Source organism: Mchenga conophoros, linkage group LG13, assembly GCF_057382185.1.
Source record: "Mchenga conophoros isolate Kocher_MC1m ecotype Shallow Benthic linkage group LG13, M_conophoros_male_GT1.1, whole genome shotgun sequence".
Lineage (NCBI taxonomy): Eukaryota > Metazoa > Chordata > Actinopteri > Cichliformes > Cichlidae > Mchenga > Mchenga conophoros.
The window spans coordinates 13,063,909-13,084,196 of NC_140538.1; the positions used below are offsets into that span (position 1 = coordinate 13,063,909).

The following is a 20,288-nucleotide window of genomic DNA, read 5'->3' on the forward strand; positions in this document are numbered from 1 at the left end:
ATTAGTTACAGCTGTGATACAAATATTTTGATTACTATGGCTACCATATTACTGGAATCATTTCCACAAGATGGCAAGGAAAGGATATTTCATACTAGAGACGCTATGGGGAACATAAATGTGTCTACATAGTAAGTGGTTCTCTGTGACAAAACAAAGCATAACATGACTCTCAACAACAGACTTCTAAAAATCTACAGTGGAAAGGTCTATGTTAGAATCTAAAATGTTAACATGCGAAGACGCTTTTGTGTGTTCTTTGCCAACACTAGTTAGTTTAAATGACAGCTGCATGAAATAGTCTGTAAAAACAAACTACCACAATAACTCAGTAACAACCCTGCACAGACAGACAGACAGAGACAGACCAGGATTTGTAAAACAAGTGACTGGTTGTGCCAGTGACCAGTCACTACTACTGGCATGCTGACTCTAACTATGGAAGGTAAACGGGGTCAAAAGAGGAGAACAGAAGAAAGAGAATATTGCGACACGGACAATACAGTACACAGTACATCAATGAAAAAGAAATTTAAATGACATCTACTATTCTGAAGGGAATATGTAAACACGCCACAGGCATTCCAGTCAATCCATTAAACAATCACAACGATGTCATGCAACTACAAGTGAAATATAGAAATATATAGATGTATTTTAAACATAGTGTGAAAATTTTACAAACTAGGCTTGATCTCCGCGATGGGAGGCGTTCGAGACCCTGTGAGTCCCTGACTGCCCTCCTTCCTCCCACCAGTCCGCCTACTCCTCCTGCTCCTCTCACTGCCGGAGGCCCTGTCCGTCGTCGCCACCTTTGCCCTTACGGACGCGGCCCCGGCCTCAGCCCTCGAACCTCTACCAGACCTGGATGAGCGGGAGGGCTGGGAGGGCTGGGAAGGCTGGGAGGCGTCCGACAGAGAGGTGCTCCGGGAGGTGCTGTCTTCCTCCGACTGCTCTGTCTGCGTCTTTTTCTCCTCGTCTGACAGGCGGTCCACCAACTTTAGCGTCTCCCCGCTAATGTCTTTAAAGTATTCGATGGTGCGCTTACAAAGCTCACTAGGGTTTTCCTGTCTGTCTGGTCTACATACTCCCTCAATTGCGACACTGCTGATCTGATGCCTGTCCTTCAGTGGAAGCCTTGAGGGCAACTGTATGGCTGCTCTCTCTGTGGCCAGTGCCCTCGTTGGCTGTGAGGTAACCCGAACTGAAACAACTGAGCTAGCTGTAGTAGCAGGGCTGCTCTTTTTAACATCCTTTATTGGTATCCTAGACCTGGGCTCTACTTTGGCTATGGCTGGCTCGCCTCTTTTTTTAACCTCAACTTTCACTGCTTGTTTCGGCTTCTGTTTACCTATGGCTGTTCCCTGCGTGTGAAATGACCACCCTGATGCTTTAACTGGAAGTCTTGACTTGGGCTGCTTTACTTCATTTTCTTTAACTGTTTCATTTTTCTCGTCCTGCACCTGACTACTGCTGTGTACTTCCACTCTTTCTTCTAATTCCCTACAGCAAAGCGTTTCTATCCGACTAGCTTTTTGGAGGGTGGGTTCAGAAGAGGACTGCAAATTAAACACCACACTGCCACACTGTATGTAGTTGGCCTGTACATTGGAGGACTCAAGGTTATTATTGTTGTTGCAGTTTTCAGAGGGGTAATCTCTTCTTTCTAATCTGGGCGAAGTGCGGCTGCTAGACTTGCTGTCTGTAGACTGCCCCTCTATACTAATGTATTCTGGCACCAGCTGGCCCTCAGATATCTCAGCTTTACAATCAGTGAGATCCCCTGAGTCTTTTTTCACAGTTATAGAGGCAGCTATGCCCATCTTAATAGGAGTACGTAATTTCGAATCAACCTTAGAGGCTGTGATTGTGCAAGACGAGGCAGTTTCAGCTATGGCTTCACAGATGGGGGCATCAGTACCAGCATAGCCAGTGTCACTGCGAGGCTGTGCAGGACTGCATTTTGCTGTAGTTGCTGCTGGTGTTGTTGGTGTAGTGCTGCTGTCTGTGGTAGTATCTATAACCTTCACCTTTCCATCTACAGTGGCCCTCTCCCCTGTTTTTGATTGAGAGGAAAGTACCCCCAGGATCTTGCCCCCTCGCCCCTTTTCCCCTGTTTTAGGGTCAGAGGAATGCTCACCAATCTGGAAAAACTGAAGCCTCTCTTCAACAAAGTCCCGCTTGCTCATGTCAATAGCACCACTGCGGGTCATCTCAAACATCTTCCCTTCGTGGAAAGGGAAAGGGTTAGGCTCACTAGTCGGTGTGCTCTCATCAGTTGGTGTTCGAGCAGGGGTTGTGTCAGGAGTTGTAGCCTGTGAGTCCTCCACTGATAAGCCGTAGGGTTTTGGGTCATCATCTTTTGATTTGGACTCAAAAACCCCTTCATTATCAACCCCTTTTGTGGACCAGGGGTCAAAGTCCAGACCTTTGGTGGCCACTGTTTTAAAGGGTGAATTCAGCTCCTCTTCAAGTTGATAGCCAAAGTAGTTTTCTCCAAAGCCCTGTCTATCTGGATGTCTTCCTTCAAGGGTGTAATCTTTTTCATCCCCACTACTTTGCAGAGAAGATGCACTGATTTTAGTCTTTCCATCTCCCCCTTCCTCACATTTCTCTTCCTCTATCACTTCAAGCTTGGACTGGCTAAATGCACCCGCTGTTTTTCCATCATTAGACAGACTAGATGTTTTTGGATCTTCACTCAGTCCATCATCCTCATCCTGAAGGTCATACCCATCTAAAGAGTCAATTTCAGTTGCATCTGTGTCATGAGAGAACTCAGCAGTGGTCGCTATTGAGCAGTCAGTGATTGACTGATCATTGCCATTTTGCTCAAAATCAGCCTCCTCTCCCTTTACTACACCATTAATCCCAGAGTCCTTATCTCCATTTTTCTCAGATTTTTTGGGTTTTGGACGTTTCTCTCCTTCTTCCTTCATTTTAAATGTATACTTTTTGAGTGGGATGGGATGAAACACGGACTCATCATCGCTAGAGTCACTGTTATCAGCTCCAGGGGGAATAGGGGATGGAGGCTGGACCCTGATGACTGGCTCAGCTAAGAGGTGTCTATCATGTTCCTCTTGCAGGTTAACCTCCATCATCTCTGTCTCTGAGGAAGAAGCACATGAACCCCTTTTCTCTGGATTGGACTGTTCTGCTTCTATAGGAGGAGGTGGTGGAAACTCTATATAAGCCACTCTTTTGTCCTTTGACCTTTGTCTCTCTCCATCCTGCTTTTTATTCTCTGGGGAAGCTGGCTTAGGTTTTTCCTTTGAGGGCTCTTTGTAGATGAAGGTCTTTCCTTCTTCCTCCTCAGACTCCTCTGGGATAGGACTTGGCATGCCAGGCATGAAGCCTATCACAGAGTCTGGCGTTCTGGAGGTCAGGCTCATTTCCTCTGAGCTGGGAGTCTCAGGGGTAACAGGACTTTTCCCAGAGCTTTCCATGAAAGTCACTTGTTCTAGAGTGTCATCTTCTGGACTTCCTTGAGGCGATGGCAACTGCTTTTGTTTGACAGAGTAAAATGCACCCCTGGTTTCATGCACTGTCCTACTCTCATGGCTTACTATCTTTTTGTATGTTCCCAGCTGACCCGAAGCTGTCTCTTTCTCATACTGCTTTCCTACTTGGATGCTGACATAAACAGGCAAGGGCTTAATATCTTTAAAACCCTCAGTTACAACTACAGGAGTTACTTGATCCAAATATTCTACTTGGTCACTATCAACACCATTACACACTACATTTGACTGGCTACCCTCTGATGAATCTGTGGATTTTCCTAATGATGATCCACGGGTAGACTTGTTGGATTCAGAGCTACTGTGTACTCGATTTCGAGCTGAACTATGAGACCCTGCCCTCTCAAATGGTTCAATAGGGGTATCAGATTTTAAAGGGGGAGATTTCTGATTTTCTGAGAAATTAGATGGCTTTCTTACAGGAATTTGTGATTCCGAGTTTTTTTTTAGACTATCGTTGCTGGTTGGACTTTCTCGGACAACAAATTCTGTGTAGATTATTTTTTTTGTTGTTTCTTGTCTTTGGGAATCACTATTATTGCTGCCTTTCATAGAATCATGGATTAATGAATTAGATAGTTTGGGAGATTGAGGTTTATAGTTTCCATACCCCTGGTTCTCCCATGTTCTGAATAACTTGCTCTCTTCTTGATTTTTTCCACTAGTCTCATGCTTGGGTGAGAACTTATTTGTTTCACTCTCTTGACAACTCCTCTGATTTCCCACACCATCTCCTGTTTTTGGGACACCTGAACCAGCAAATACCTGGTAAACAGGAAGCTTACTTTCCTGGAGCTTTCTGATAGGGGGATTTGAATTCTGGACACCCTGAGGATTCCGATCTTGCCTTTGAGCCTCTTGCTCAAACTTTAGCCTCACTGCACTGACTTTGGAGGAAGACATCTGAAAAGGTTTAGGGCTTTCACCTGTAGTTACCTGTGATTTACCATCACCTTGTCTTCTTGAGTCGGAATCACAATACTGTAACAATACTCTCCTTTCTGGACTGCTTGGTAAACTGGCACATTTCCTGTCACTGGAGGTGAACCTGCCTCGAAGCCTTTCCCTGCTCCACTCTTCCCCACTACTCCCACTCCTATAAGCTGATCTTTCTGGACTGCTGTGTGTAGAGCTGGGCCCTGACCGTGATTCTCTGAAGTCTGGTCTACGAGATTTCTTCTCTGGAGATGACAACTCATCATTGAGCTGTTCTGTTTTATCACGGAAGAACTGAGACACCTCACTTAGCTTTTCCTCTGCCTCTTTTACAGTTCTGTCCACCCTGTCCTCATATATAAGCTGTTCTCTCTCTTTATTCTGCGTGTCATCTGACACACGCATCCAAACAGACTGCTTGGGGCTACCAGGCTCAGATGAATATTGCAAAAGTGTCAGTTTGTCAAAGTTGTCATCAACATTGGCCATCCGTCCAGATTTATCAAAGACGTTTCTTGTTGACCTAAAGACATACTCTGTCCTTGGCCCAACTGATCTACCCTCACTGTGACTGCTTCTATCTGGTGAGCAGAAGCGAGACCTATCTCTCAAATACTCTTCTGTGTCAGAATGAGATTGGTCAAATTTCTCAGAGAGTAGCATTTTCTCTGCAAAATTGTAAGACTCCCCTCTAAGCTCTGATGACTCATCCTCATTGTACTCAACAGACTGTTGGCTAAGTAGCTTTAGAGTTTTGTAAGAGTCATCTGTCATGAGCTGGGCTGAATTAGGGCGACTGTCTTCTTCCTGGGACATGGGTGTGTTCACTCTTGGGGAGTCAAGGTACACTGGGAGAGACTCCTCGGTCTCTTCCTCATCTTGTCTATTCCCTGGATAGTAGTACATTTCCTTCTCTGCATGGTTTTTTGTCTCTCTGATGATGACTTCTGTTGGTTCTGTTTTATTGCCCTTTTCAATATGAACCTCAATTATTCTTTCAACTTTAGGCTTGGAGTTGAGATCCTCGAGGACTCTCTGAGATGTTTCCTCATTGTTTGACTTGTGTTCAAACAGTCCAGCCAGCTCTCTAGAAGGGTCTTTGCCTGACTGAAATGCCTTCATTATGTCATGCACAGACATCGTCTCCTCACACCTCTCAGATGCTGATTCTTTGCCAGGTGGTTTGTGGTACACCATCCTGGTGGTGGTAGTGATATGAGTTTCCTCCTTTACCCTCATCCCTTTCCCCATGGGATCTTCGTCAGGGCTGACTTTAATTGAATAGCATTTATTCTGGTCTGCAGTTGACGTAGTTTGATTTTGATGCCCTTTAGCATCTGAATCAATATATCTTACTGGGTGAGCATCCTCCATTGCAGGTTGTTTGTTGTCCTCTGGAGACTCATAACTCCTGATGACATGGACAACCTCAGTTCTAGTCTCAGTGATCACTGGTGGAACTGGGATATCCTGAAAAAGGGCTTTGGGGCCCATGCCTTCGGCACTTTGAGGGGCAGAGGGTGTTCTTTCACTTCTGGTCTCAAAGCCACTGTCTGAGAGAGGGCTTTTATCTTGTTCATGTGAGATATCATCAGGGGATTCTAGCACAGTATCTGCTCCAAAAAGCGTATCAGCTATTTTACTGATCTCCTTGTCAGAAGAAGAAGACCTCATGTTTGTTGGAGGCATTTTGAGCTTATGCTCCTGAACTGCTATGGTGGGTTTTAAAACACGTTTCTGCTTCTCTTTCCCATCTTCTTCTCTTTTGCCCTCATCTGCTTTATGCTTTGTATCATACATTTTGGAGAAAGAGCTGCTGCCCACATCAGTGGCCAGGTAGTCAACCACTTTGGACAGATTGAAATCTCGATCAGGAATTGTTTTCGATTTGGCTTGAGGGACCACTGTCTCATATCTTGGAGGATAGCTCCAGTTGCTTGGCGGTTGTTCAACTTGTACTTTCGAGAAATGTATGTCATCCAATGAATCCCTGGTCAGGGAAACCCTACCATCCTTCACACCATCTTTAGTGAGGATTTCACTGACTTTTACCAAGTCTTGCTTTACTTTCTCCACAATCCGATATGGCTCCTCATCTTCTATCTTAGCCTCTCTGGGAGAATCAGACTGAAATCCTTTATTTGCTATGGAATTTGGGTCTGTCTGCAAAATGGCTGACATTCGAATCAAGTCCTCCTTCATTTCAGCTACGTCCTTCAGAATCTCTTGACTAGATGACAGTGGTGATGTGGTATTTGACTTGAGGCCAGCAGAAAAGGGAGCTTTGATAGGGGAAAGCGTTTTGGCAAAGGAAGACTGCAACTGAGCATTTACCTCAACTGGCACAGTCTTCCTTGGGGATAGAAGAGCAGCAGCTGACTTTGACACCTCAGGTAACTTTTTAAACTGGTGTTCTGGCAGCACATTAATAACAGAGTACACTGGAACAGTCATTGTACTAGACGTTACAGCAGTGGTAACATTAGTGGGGGATCTTAGTGAGGGATACAGGGAATTAGAAGCTGATGATCTAATGGACTGATATGAGGAAGACGCAGAAGAAGACATGGACTTCAGGGTGCCATAGCCTGCAGAGCAAGAATTGAATGTTTTTTCAACTTCATCAAATGCTGCATTGACACTTGTGGTTGCAGCATTGGTGGTTGCTTGTATCCTTTCTTGCAGACTGCTGGAGAGAAGAGATGTTGGGGATGAAGAACGGTACTGTGTGGGCGAGACACTTCCATTAATCAAAGCTGCAGCACTTGGGGAGGAGTTGGATTTCAGTGGTGATGAAAGGGACGAAAACAGGTTTCTTGCAGGGCTTGTGACATCAGAGGCAAAGGAACGCACAGAAGAGAGACCAGGTACAGTTTTTATAGGTGATGAGGATGATGCAGTGCCACTAGATCCTCCCATAACAGTCTTATATGGCAGGGATGAACTGAACATACTCAGAGAAGATTTGGGAGAGCTTGGTGGGGTCATGCCCATAGATGATCTTTCAAGAAGAGTGCTCCCTCTTTCAGGGACAGTTAAAGGGGAGGTTCTAGCAGACAATGCTGCCAATCCTTTCATAGACAGAGGATCTGGGGCACTTTTGCCCGGTGAAGAAAGGGGACTGGGGCTGACCTGGACGGGGTACTGGGCTTGCTGGACTACCGTTTTTATAGGAGAGGAGATGGTTCTGTAAGATCGGATGGGAGAGGCTATGTCACTAACTGACTTTACAGAAGAGGCAGGTGATCCAGGGATGTTTGTCTTGATGGGGGAGGCAGAGTTGATGGACCAGACAGACTTTAATGGAGAGGCAGAGGGCGTGTTGGATGACGAACTGGAGAGGGAGCCAAACCCAGACTTGGCTTGGCCAGGGACGGCGACAGGAACAGGCGACCACGCCTGATAAGGTCTCGTTGAAAAGACAGGTTTGTGAGGGTAGCTAGAAGGCTGTGTTCTCGGCGAGCTTCGATCAGTTGTTTCTTCAACAGTAATTTAAACCAAAAGCAATAAGGAAGTAAAAATAAAATCCAACATAAAATAATTTGAAATAAAACATAAAAACCAGAAAGAGAAATTTGAGTCAGTCAGAAAGGGCATTACTCTCAAAGGCATAATTTTACACTTGAAATGTAAAAGGCCCATATTACAATGATGATGAGCAATGAGAATAAATACACTCAAAAGAGAATGGATCTTGGAAAAAATAAACAAAACAAACAAAAAACAAAAACAAAAATGCTTGATATGATAGATGTGACAAAAAGGTCATGATAACCAAAAATATGCAATTCCATTGACTTTTGATATGCTTAATCTATTTGCTCCTAACAACACTGCCTTTTACTGTGTATCTTTGATTAAAAGGTCTTTCTCTTTTCATTTAGTACATTTTCAATGCCAGGTGACCCCACAAGTGTATATTATTAATAAAAAAAATATCACCTTAATATTTTGGTCACAACTTAAAATAAAATATGAGGTTGCACTTTACAAAAAAATGTGACCTGCAATGAAAGATTTATTTAAATGGTCACAATTTTATCTCTAGCTAAGTATACTATTAAATAATCCTAACACTTTTCACAAAATTGTCAGAAAGACAAGTTTAGACATATTAAAATAAAGCAAAGATAGTGGATCGAGAAGAAAGAGCTCCGGCCCTAAAACATAATATCTGTGAGAAAAGGTATTCCAAGATTTAATTAAAGGAAAAAAAATTGTTTTTAAATCAAATCTTGTGCTCTAAAAGAGTCACTGTGGGGGGAAGAAAGTTCATGTAAAGTGCAACCTATTTCATGTTAATATACACAGCCGCACGCAATCATAAAGCCAATAAAAGAGTGAAATGGCTGCTGAAAGAATGAGAACAATTCAAAATAATATTTTTATTCAACATGAATTAAAACATTTCTGTTCAAATGATACACGAACAGACATTGACACCAGTGACAATAACATAGCAGTCAAAACAGGGAGACATTTTGTCAACATGGGGTGGGTAAGCAAAGCATGACACACAGGAAACCATGCAAATGTTTGCAGAATGAAAGATGATAAAAGAGTATGTGTTGGGTGGTAGGAATAAATGCTCGATGGACATGTTTTGTCAGGGTTCTATATTATATGTAAATGAGAGGTAGAAATATGTAAACTATATCATGGGACCTTTCAGACACTAAAACTGATTAAAATAACATAAATATCTGAAACCAATTAAAAATTTCACGTAGGTAAAAATGGGAAACTCACTCGCTGCTGGGTCGGTCAAATAGCTGTAGCGCTTACGCAAAGCTAAGGAGGCAAAGGTATGACGTCGCTCTGGCTTTTCAGTCTGAAACAAACAAAAAAGAACAAAAGATGCTTCAACATAAAAATGAAGTAAAATGTGCTTGAAACTAACAGAAATAAATATTTTTGTTAACTTGTTAATTTAGAAGTTATAGTGCAAGGAAATAAACCTGCTTTTTTAGTCTACCAGTGCATGCTGTTAGTACTTGCACAGGGAGGCACTACAGTTATGTGTCTTCAAAAAACTGTAAACGATATATGATTTGCATGTAATCCCTGCACTAGTAATTGGTGCAACTTACAGTTAAGTATGGTATATTGAATAAATTTCTTCTCATCTTCACATCATGGTAAATCTTAAAACGTCAATAATAATAACTGTGTCAGTGTTGGTATCAATAGGTTCTCCAAATGTTCATATTTAACAAATATGCATTTCATGATTTAAAATCTAATCTGATGCCAATTTTTAGTGTAAAAGCAATAACTAGTGTGAAATGTAGCCTTTGTAAAGAGTTGGGTAACTCACAAAAGTGAGTGCAGTGTGTTTATTCTTTGCAGACAAACAGCCTAAGTTTTTGAAACTATGACTACAGTTTTTTGCAAATCCTAATGAACTTGTTTGCCGAACCTTAACTATTCCAATATCACACTCTTGTTGAAATAAACGTTTATTGTTGGAATCCTCTTCCATAAATGTTTTGCCATGCAATGGAGAGAGTTAGTACTATTGTTACAGAAAAGCCAAGGAAAAGGACAAAAAATACGAGAAACCCCAATACAAAAAACCAACGACTAAGGCTACGTCCACACGTACCCGGGTATTTTTGAAAACTGAGATTTTTCTATGCGTTTGCACCTTTCGTCCACATGTAAACGGCGTTTTCGGTCACTGAAAACGGAGATTTTTAAAAACGCCTGCCAGGGTGGATATTTTTGAAAACTCCGTTTTTGCATTTACGTGTGGATGAGGAAAACGGAGAAAATGCAGCGTCAAAGGTGTGCGCCTTTCTTGATGTCACACTGTGCGCCACGTTAATGTTTCGGTGAAATGAATTTCTACAATGGAGGTAGACTGTTACTGTTAATTTTACTGTCTGCAGTGTTTAAATGCTTACACATACACACACAGTTATTGTCCCTCCACACATACGACTCGGTTCTGCTTCTATGCCCCAGCTTTGTTTACCATCTCCCACCGAGGCTTCTAGACTTCTGATTGGCCAACATTTCTACACAGTTAGGAATATATCGCCACCTGTTGCTTTGGCATGTTCCTAGCAGCATTTTCCATCATTTTTTCGTTTACGTGTGGACGGGATTATTTTATAAAAGGAAAACGGAAAATCTCCGTTTTCAAAAATGCCCGTGTACGTGTGGACGTAGCCTAAGTGGACAAATAATAAAAGTTAGGGTTACATGTCTGGCTGACAAAATATACCAAAGTCTCTATATGTTTATAGTAATGACGAAGTCCTGTTTAACATGTATGAAAAATAAGATAGTGATGAAAAACAAGCCGAGATGTTATACAGCAACTGGCTCCACTGGACTTGGGATGGAGACAACGATAAATAAATCCTTGCAGATTAAAACAATTGCCATTTCCACTCATGCACTGCAGGGTCAGGATTGACACGGCTGTGTAAAAACGTGCGCTCAGAAGCATCTTCCACATTTAGGTACAGAACTGAGGTAAGGTATTTGCAAAACGCATATTTACAACGTTCTCTGCAGTAAAGCCAACAGAAAGGACGACAAAGAAGAAGCGGCTTCGTGTGATGATGAAGAATTTGTTTACCTCATCATCAGGATCAGACTCCATATCCTGTGGTATTCCAAGATGCATTGCAGGAGAGGAGAGAGATGACACAATGGAGAGCAGGGACGTTATAGTGAGCGGGAGGTGAAAATAAAACTCAGGGGATGAAAATGGAGCAGCAAAAACAACAAAAAGCATCAAAAATCTATGGGATTAATAAATACACACAGCAAAATAAACAAAAGCAAAAGCAAAGGAAATACAGTTTCTTGTGATCAATCAACACCACAACAAACAAACAAAGTATTGTTTTGTTGTTTTTTTGGCATAATTTTTATGTACCCACAGAGAGCCAGGCACTAAAGCAAAGCATGATGTGCATGTGTGGCTGCAATGTGTACGTTGTGGGGTCTTATGACTGGCACAGGCTTTAACATTAATAAAAGACACAAGGAGCAGGCAGTCACTTCTAGACCAGGTGAGCTTCAAAGATTTCTCTTGGTCTCGGGAGGACAGTGTTTGTTGTTCTTCAACTGGTTCATTTACATGTAGATGATATGACGTGGCCTAAAACAATCAACAGTTTAATCATGGAAATCGTACCTTCTTGTGGGTTGGCAGTGTGATATTCAAATTGCATATGGCAGTCTGTGGAAGGCCTTTTGTGGTTTTTGGCTCTCTCAGGAAGGAGAGGCGCCCACATGGTTCTTGGCCCATGTCTCTGATCTGCAGAAGACAGTAAACACTTGTTCAACAAAACCTAATGTCAATAAAAAAAATGCATTTCTTCTTAATTCCAGGAGTAATTATCATTGCACCTTAACCTAGGGCTGTGCGATATGACCAAAATCTCATATCCCGATATTAAGACATCTATCGTCCGATAACGATATAAATCACAAAAATGTAACATTTTCTGTAAATTCTGTGAATCTCGGGCAGCTCGACTTGCGTGAAGTGTTTCCAGCTGGGCATTGTGTACCTGGAGTCGCGTGTTTTAACCGATGCATGAAACTATACATTTTAGACATAAGTTGTAACGGCCACCGTTTTCTTTGTGAGTATTTATTACACGGCGTGCTGCGGGGAAAAGCCTGTTCTAACATTTGAGTCTAAGGTTTATTTTTTAGCACCTGACGGCTCTTTTTTGCTTCTCATCCGTAAACACTCTGCATCTTTCACGTGATTCCGTTTATTTTGAAAAGTCTCAACAGGATCTTGAGCTTTATTGTGAAAGGTTTATGTGGAACAAGCGGACACACGGTGGTTTTACCGTCGTTGTTGCTAACGACAACGCATAAAAACAAACGCTTGTCTGTCTGTAGTGTGGTTATATTAAATGTAAGAGAAAGAGAGAACTTTAAGAAATTAATATAGCCACCACAGTGACCATCAAAACGATGAAAAAATATTGCAGTAAACAGTTTATTTTGCAACACCACGAAACAAACGATAGCATAAAATGAAACGATAGACGTTTTTATATCGTCATCCAATATATATCGTTATATCGAACAGCCCTACCTCAACCTATTGCAGTGTTTTTATATACAAGTAAAGATATAACAGGGAAAAATATAATCCACTTATAAGCATGTACATGTACATAAGCATGTGCAGAACATGAGATAATTAATGCAGACTCAAGGAAAGGAGAGCTGTTACTGAAATGCACCTGTATAAAGGAGGCTACAGTAAATGCTAACAGAGAGTGTGACAGGAAGAACACATCCTATACCTTTACGTTGAAAGGAAGTCTGTTTTCCTTGAAGGAGAAGAAGTTAAATACCAGCTGCTGCCCGCTTTTGGCAAGAGGGGAAAGATTGCCATAACAATCCACGTAGATCGGTTTGCCCTCAAGAACCTACAGAAATCCATTATCCAAAAATATAGAATCACAGCACATTGTTTTATTTTATCTGTCAGTGCAGTTTTTATTAGACTCTCTTACTGCAGAACATTTGTTTGCATCCCACCTCAATATCTTTGCTGCGGGCCACCTCCTCAAAGTTCTCCTGCTGCTCGAGGGTCTTGTCCACTTTGTCGTCCGTCATGCAGAAGCAGCGCAGCCGAGCCTCAACAGCATCATTCATCTTGGCGAACACCACAAATTTGGCCAGGTACGGCACGCAGATCAGCTCCCGGTATAACTGAGACGCTAGACTCACCGTCTCAGGAATCTGGTGACAGTCTGCGAGCCAAAACCTGAGGGGGAAAGATCCGAGGCGACACAAAAAGTAAATAAATAAAGCAATTTTGTATGAATCTTCTCACAGGTGTATAACAGTCATTCTAAATAATAATCTAAGTGATCAAACAAATGTGGCTATTTCTCTGAAGGATGCAAAAAGACACATGATATTTGTGCAGTAATCTAATTATAGAGTACCAAAGGGTGCTCTGTTAGTATCAGGCTACACACTCACCGCATGATTTAAATCAAGTTAGGATGGAAAATCATGACTTTGCGTGATGTAACTGAAAGGTTCACTTGCTGAGGTCAGTTTAACAGCATACCTCAACAATCTGTGGTTTACTGACTTTGCACCACACAGTTAAATGTGTAACTGAGTGTAACTCTATCAGAGGGGAACTCGGGATTCTGTCAACTAACTGGTTGCATTTTTGAGCTTTTATCTCGTGGTATATTTGGGCATTCACTGCCGACTTCTGCAAATACACTGTCAATATTTTGAAGCTCACAACAATGTTTTCTGGAAGAGAGTTAAACTCTCTTGGGTTACTTGTTGGGACTTCCACTGAGGTGAGACTAGACCTGCAACTAACTGCTTTTATTATCAAGGTCTCCAGAAAATATAAAATATACACTGATATTTGATATTGATAAATATACACTGAACCAACCATACTTTAACCTACTACCTTTATTATTGATACATCTAGTCATTATTATTTATTATTAATAAAGAAAGTTACACCTGTTTCTAGGGCTCAATGTACTATATTCTCCCTCCACAAATGTAACAGTTTCACTCCATAATTAGTCCAATTAATCAAAATTTAGAGATTTAGATCATTCAAGTCAGAGGTATAACACGGGCGCCATTTGTTTGTCTGTCTGTTTGTCAGCAAGATCATTTCATGACGATTGACTGACAGCTTGGGCATCGGTATATTTATATATGCAGTGGTCCAGTTCTGATTTGCCGTGTGTATAACATACGAGTGTGTCTCACCTGGCCGAAACATTTGTGGTGAAGGAAACGCAGTCAGTTACAAAGGACAGTGGTGTGGTTCCTGTGATGTCCTCCCACTGCGCAGGGGAGGTTCCTCCTGCATTAAAAACAGGGACAAAAATTTAGCTCACTGCCTTTTCAGCATGGGCAGTTTTTAGCTTACGTAATCGCTGTTCTTTTATCTTCTTAGCTCTGCATTTTTTTACTATCATAGTAGAACTGATCAGACTATTCGACTCATAATGATTTGTACAGTGCTGTGCAAAAGTCTAAAGCTACTCCTTATGTTTATTATTTCATTTTGTATATATTCCTCGAAAAATGGAAAATAGGTGTACTGACATGTGAAAACGTAAATGGAAACAAAGTAGATAAGGCAAAAACAGAGTTTTCACAATTCTAATAAGCTTGAAAGTCAGTATTTGTTATGAACACCTTTATTCTTCTTTAATTAGCTTTCAGGAAAAGTTCTCCAGGATCCTTGAAGGACATTCAAAGCTCTTCGTTGGATGCTGGCTGCTCTTTGTTCCAATAATCACACACTGCTTCAACAATGTTGTGGTCCTGGCTCTGGGGAGACCCATCCATGACTGAGAGGGTTCCACTGTGTGTTTGTCTAATCAGGTATGATTTTACTGCATTGGTGATGTGTTTAAGATCAATCTCATGCTCCCAAAAAGATGGTATCGCATAGTGAATCTATCTGCATTCATAATTCCATCAATTTTGACAGGATTCCCAACACCACTGGCTGAAATACAGCCCCAATCCATGACAAAGCCTCCACTAGGTTTTACAAATAGCCATAAACACTCACTGTTGAATCTCTCTCCTCATTTTGTCTGTACATATTGAGTACTGTGAATGAGTGCTTGACATTTTTTAGGCCTGCCAAGTGCCTTTTCTCTACTTAAATGATTCATATTTAGGGCAGTGTTAAGTGGCTTGACAAACACAACACATCCTCAGAAAATGCCAAGGTAAACGGACTGGACTGAAAACTAATTAAAATATAGCCAATTTCCAAAGAAAAACTTCAAAATTGAGAATTGTTGCTCAAGACACTTTAAAAAAGTCTGTTTTTTGGAAGCAAAACAGAATTGATGATGGGTGGCTCAAGACTTTTGCACAGTGCTATATAATAGTAAAAACATTTTAAAACAAAAATAAGAAATGTAATGACTGTCAAGATATCTTTTAAGGAATCTTGGAAATAAATGTTAATTCTGCAAAAGCTGTTTGCATAGAGGTACCACAAGAGTATTGTCATGCTCTACTAATACACAGGTCGGCTTGCCTGTGATGCTGCAGAGGAGACGCAGGCAGGGTGCCGATTCGCCTCGATGGCCGATGGGATGGCCTTCTGCCGATCTAGGTGGGACAGGGATCGTCATAGTGATCGGCTTGTGGAATTTTCTTCTCCTCGGCTCTACAGTGACAATGGGGCTGAAGGTGGCTCTGTTGCCAAGGACTGCCCTCACCATGTCATCTGGCACAGGCTGGGCCTAAACAGAAGGCCAGGAAGATGTACAGAAAAAAATATTTGGCCATTAAACTCAGATTACTGCCAAATCAGGCAATTTTAAAATATTCTAACAAATTAAGGGATCTAAGCAGTTAAAATGAATGGTAAGGTAAAGAAACAAATTAGTGCACCGTCATCATACAGACCAAACTTAAGTGGGCATTAGGAGTCCTACTGTACCTGCAGGCCAACACGGATCTTCTTGGTGAGAGCTCCTGGGGGGAATGAGGCCTGGACCATGGGAACAGTACTGCTAGAAAGTACCCCTCCATCAGGACCCATATGATTAGATTCCTGCTTAATCCGCGACACCACAGCAAAATACTGTGGAAAATCTCCAGTGACGATGCGGCAAATACGCTTCTTCTCCAACTCGGCAGGACTATCCATCTCTGCAAGATGAGAAGAAGAATTTCACACACACACACACACACACATAAATATATATTTATATATGTGTTTGTGTACTTTTGCACTCATAAACAGATATTTGCAACAGATATGCAGTATATCTGTTTGTGTAATTTCCATTTGTAGTTTGAGTTGATCAATGGTATTTCTGCAGGCTTTGTCAGCTTACAGGTAATCAGCCCATAAAAAAGCAAAAATAGGACTGGGCTGAAATGCACCAAATCATCTGTGATCATTAGATTTTTATGAGCTCTTTCAATTAATCTCCATTGGCAAACAAAGACAGGAACGCAGAAAGTTTTATGCCGTAGTAATCAGATGATAGCTGTTCACTGTACATGGAACTCAATGCATCCAAAAGCAATTTGCTTTTCAAATAAATATCTATCCATCTTCTGCTCATCCACTTCCGGGTTCTGTCATAGGTTGAGAGGCAGGCAAGACCAAGGACAGGCTAACACAGACAGTCAGAAAGCCATTCACACTCACATTCATGCCTACATCCAATTCAGAATCACCAATTAACCTAACTCCACTAACTGCATGTCTTGAGACTCCAGGAGGAAGCCAGAGTACCCAGAGAGAACCCATGCAGAACATGCAAACTCCACACAAAAAAGCCCAACGATGGTTGATAAAATGTGGAGCACACCAAATAACCTTCCTGTTACCTTCATCCATTCCAGAAAGCAGCTCTGTGAGGTCTTCTGGTCTAATGTCAGACTGGTGCTCCTTCCACGTGTCACCATTATCACTCCTCAACACGATCAACTCCCTCTCTTTCCCCCGCATTGAACCAAAATGAGGGATCTCCACAATCACAGGACTTTGAGGAAACAGAGCATAAGAATCTTCGTTAAATTGGTGCACAATCTAAGAAAGAAAGAAGAAAAAACCTTTGATTTGTCTCCTAGCCTACTACAAAAAAACCCAAAACCTACCCAAGGAACTGAGCCCCAGCAGGTCCGACCTCCACCAGTCGGCTGACCAGCCCCTCACCCTCTACCATGGGTGGAGGATAGGCCAGTTTGTGTCTTTTAGCCAGGCGACAAGTAATACGTGTGGGTGCCGTGCATTTCCTGGGAGGGATGATGATGCGCATGCCATTGTGGCGGCTGCCCCTCATGGAACCACCACGAGCATCCACCATGAAACTGACCAAGAACCTGCCAGATGAAGAAGAACATTTCAGAGTAGGAAACAAAACAACGACAAAAGAGAAAGATAGACTAAAGCTACGGACACAAGTGGGGAGGACGATTCCCATGCTGTGATCACCGTACACCAAAATAAAGTGAAGGAAAAGACAGAAAGTAACAAAAACAGAGAAAGAGGAAGAGACAGGACGATAGAGAGGAGAAAAACGATGCTTTGAGTTCTGAAACTTGGCTGTTCTCACCTTCACCTGCCTCAGTTTAGGGAACTAAACACTGTGTGAAACTAAACTGGTTGCTAATGAAGTTGTAGAAAGTTTAGTTTCCAGGACTGAGGCTGTAAGTGAGCACGTGCCAAAGATTCAGCCCCTGTAAAGCAGCATTAAGTGGTCAAATATTAAACACCAGAACTAATGTTTCAACTTGGGTCGATACGATCGGTATTCTTCAAATCAAGAGCACGTTGTGGCGTCCCACAAATACACCAAATTACACAAATAAGAAGACGGAGTAAGTTTTGGGTAGGCATACAAACCTGCCTGTGCAGCTTTAATTTAAAGCCACACATTGAATTTTCTCCCCATAAGTGTTGCTTGCTAAGCATGTTGCAAACAGTAAAATCCCTGTATATTTTGTCAGAAGACTGAGGTGTTATTTTTTATGTGTAATGAGAGAGTAAGGAATAGCACAATAAAGAAGGAGTCCCAAACATGTCGACTACAAACTTCTAAGATCTAAGCAGTGCAAATGAAACACCAGACCACACAGATGACAAAGGCACAGACGGGAGAGGGAAGAGACAGTGACGAGATGAGAGGGAGACAGAGGTGGAGGAGCGAGTGACATCACTGCGCCATCATGGGTGAGAGCAGCAAACTCAGTCATCACCTGGAGTCATACTGAGGGAGCGGGGAGGAGAAGCTGCAAAATAAACACATGGGAGACAATGCAGGAGGCAAACCCCCAGAACCTAGTTTTAGTAGCAGTTCCATAATCACTGGTGGGATCTCTAATGACTACTCGAGATGAAAGAAGACTAAAAAGGTGAAAAAACAAGGGATGCAGTAAAAATAAGGACAAAAAAATGAGGACAAAATGACAATGAACACAGTAATATTTAAATAAACAGGCACGCTTTGAAGGTAAAATAATGTGTCATAAATAGAAAGAAAGATCCAAAACTTAAAATGATAGATCCCACTATTTAAATTCTCAGTAACACCAAAGATATTTTCAGTTATGTGCAAGTTCTGTGCAAAGACAGCACGCTCTATTCTGAGCAGATCTTAACACTTTATGAGGTCGTATATTCAAAGTATGTAAAAGACGCATCGGTTTATCTAAGTGAAACACATGAGCCACTGTACCATGAGCTCACAAAGTATGCGGTTTGTTTCCGTAATGATAAAAATAGAATGACGGCAGTGAACATGGGGGAACTCAAGAGTTTTAGAGGGTGAAGTGTGTCTTGTTGCTTTAATGTAATGTGTACAGTAGCAGCACTGCAGAAATCCCACAGCCCTGCACCATGTCTGCATCAGTGCTGCAGAGTTTGCTGAATATTGACTCTTTGGGGGAGAGCAAAAGACAGTGAAACATTTGCGTGCAGTAAGCATATAAAATGTGTGATTTCTGCAAATAGTTATATGAATGCACATGCAGTATGTGTGTCGTTTCACATGTACTGTAAGTGTATGCATGCTGGGAAACATCTTCCCAGGCTGGATGAGAGTGCAGCTGTTCTTACCCAGAGTGAATTGGACTAGACACAGTGTTGTGGCTGTGATCCATAGTGTCAGGAGTCCAGCTGTAGCGTCTCATACACTCCGAACTGTAATCTCTGGTCACAGCAAGGTGCTGGTTGAGGAAGATCCAAAGACACGGAAAAGAGCACAGAAAGTAAAGAATGGGTTAAGAAGAAAAAGGATGACAAAGAAAACTGACAGCAGATTTGCAAAACTGACTAATGGATCCAGACAAAAGGAACAAGGTGCAAGATGACAAAAAGTGAACAAATTATCACTCACTGCAATGATAGATATGGGCTGATTACATTTACAGCTTCTATTTCACCAATGTTTTCCATCACTGTCCATGGTCTTACAACAGCCAGGACACAAAGGCACTTGAGGCGCATAAATAAAAGATGATACTATATAATTATGATGACTGAGAAACTTGAAACTAAAGATCAGCTTTAATAAAAGAAGAAGGATGTGAACACGGAATCTTGGAACTCTCGTACACTGAAAGGAGCATGGGAATGACTTATGGCAAAGACCCAAAACAAACAAATATACGGAAAAGCAAAACTTGAGAGAAATGGAAGCTGAACCACTGCGAATGAAAAATAACAAAACCGACGAATGAGTCAGACATCCAACGACATTTATACCTTATTGAGTGGGTCAACCAAGTAGGAAATGTCTTTACAGACACTCTGAAGCTTAGGGAAGAAGAAAAACAGTTCAGCAGTCGCATTATAGGTACTAGATGGCCCACACAAATTAATTTATGGTGCCGTGCTTCACTGCAGGATTTGTGCTCCACTGAGGAAAACAATTTTGACTCCTTGAATACATCTTGATTCTAGCATCTACATTCAATAGGTGACTGTAACTGAAACTTCACTCATCAAAACGCAGATAATTCAAAGCAAACATAATCTCATATACATAATATTTACAGGTTAATACAGCACCAATTTACCAGGAAGCTCTCTGACATAAGACAGTAAAGTAGTGTTGTTAAATAGTCAAATGATTTCCAAAACATCTGCTTTTCTAATTCAAGACAACTACAAAATATCGTTAAGTTTTGTTTGGGATCTTGGGTGATGCTGAAACAAATATTAACAATAATTTCAGGAAAAGAGTTACAGGTTCTTTTATTGCTACAGACCAACATAAACAACGTAATGACAGATGAGCGCTGCAGAGCACTGCAGTTTTCCCTCAGGAAGCTGGAGGTGGGGGGCTCAAAGCTCATGGG

The 20,288-nt window shown here is 41.7% G+C and overlaps 1 protein-coding gene across 24 annotated transcripts in view; it reads right to left on the reverse strand.

Annotated features, from left to right (window-relative positions):
- The window catches only part of LOC146560928 (ankyrin-3-like), a 121,323-nt gene that overhangs the window by 13,480 nt on the left and 87,555 nt on the right, over nt 1-20,288 (reverse strand). For 8 of the 24 annotated variants that reach the window (XM_085296552.1, XM_085296542.1, XM_085296547.1 and 5 more), the window contains 14 exons: nt 19,693-19,743; nt 19,045-19,154; nt 18,186-18,218; nt 17,085-17,309; nt 16,815-16,969; nt 15,913-16,124; nt 15,505-15,712; nt 14,208-14,304; nt 12,987-13,215; nt 12,749-12,874; nt 11,614-11,736; nt 11,050-11,076; nt 9,210-9,291; nt 2,141-7,939 (listed from right to left, as the gene is read on the reverse strand). In XM_085296552.1, coding sequence (XP_085152678.1) covers nt 2,141-7,939; nt 9,210-9,291; nt 11,050-11,076; nt 11,614-11,736; nt 12,749-12,874; nt 12,987-13,215; nt 14,208-14,304; nt 15,505-15,712; nt 15,913-16,124; nt 16,815-16,969; nt 17,085-17,309; nt 18,186-18,218; nt 19,045-19,154; nt 19,693-19,743 — 7,477 coding nt within the window. Of the gene's footprint in view, nt 1-685; nt 7,940-9,209; nt 9,292-11,049; nt 11,077-11,613; nt 11,737-12,748; nt 12,875-12,986; nt 13,216-14,207; nt 14,305-15,504; nt 15,713-15,912; nt 16,125-16,814; nt 16,970-17,084; nt 17,310-18,185; nt 18,219-19,044; nt 19,155-19,692; nt 19,744-20,288 lie in introns of all 24 variants that reach the window. The other 16 variants (XM_085296526.1, XM_085296532.1, XM_085296528.1 and 13 more) reach the window with 5 other exon arrangements.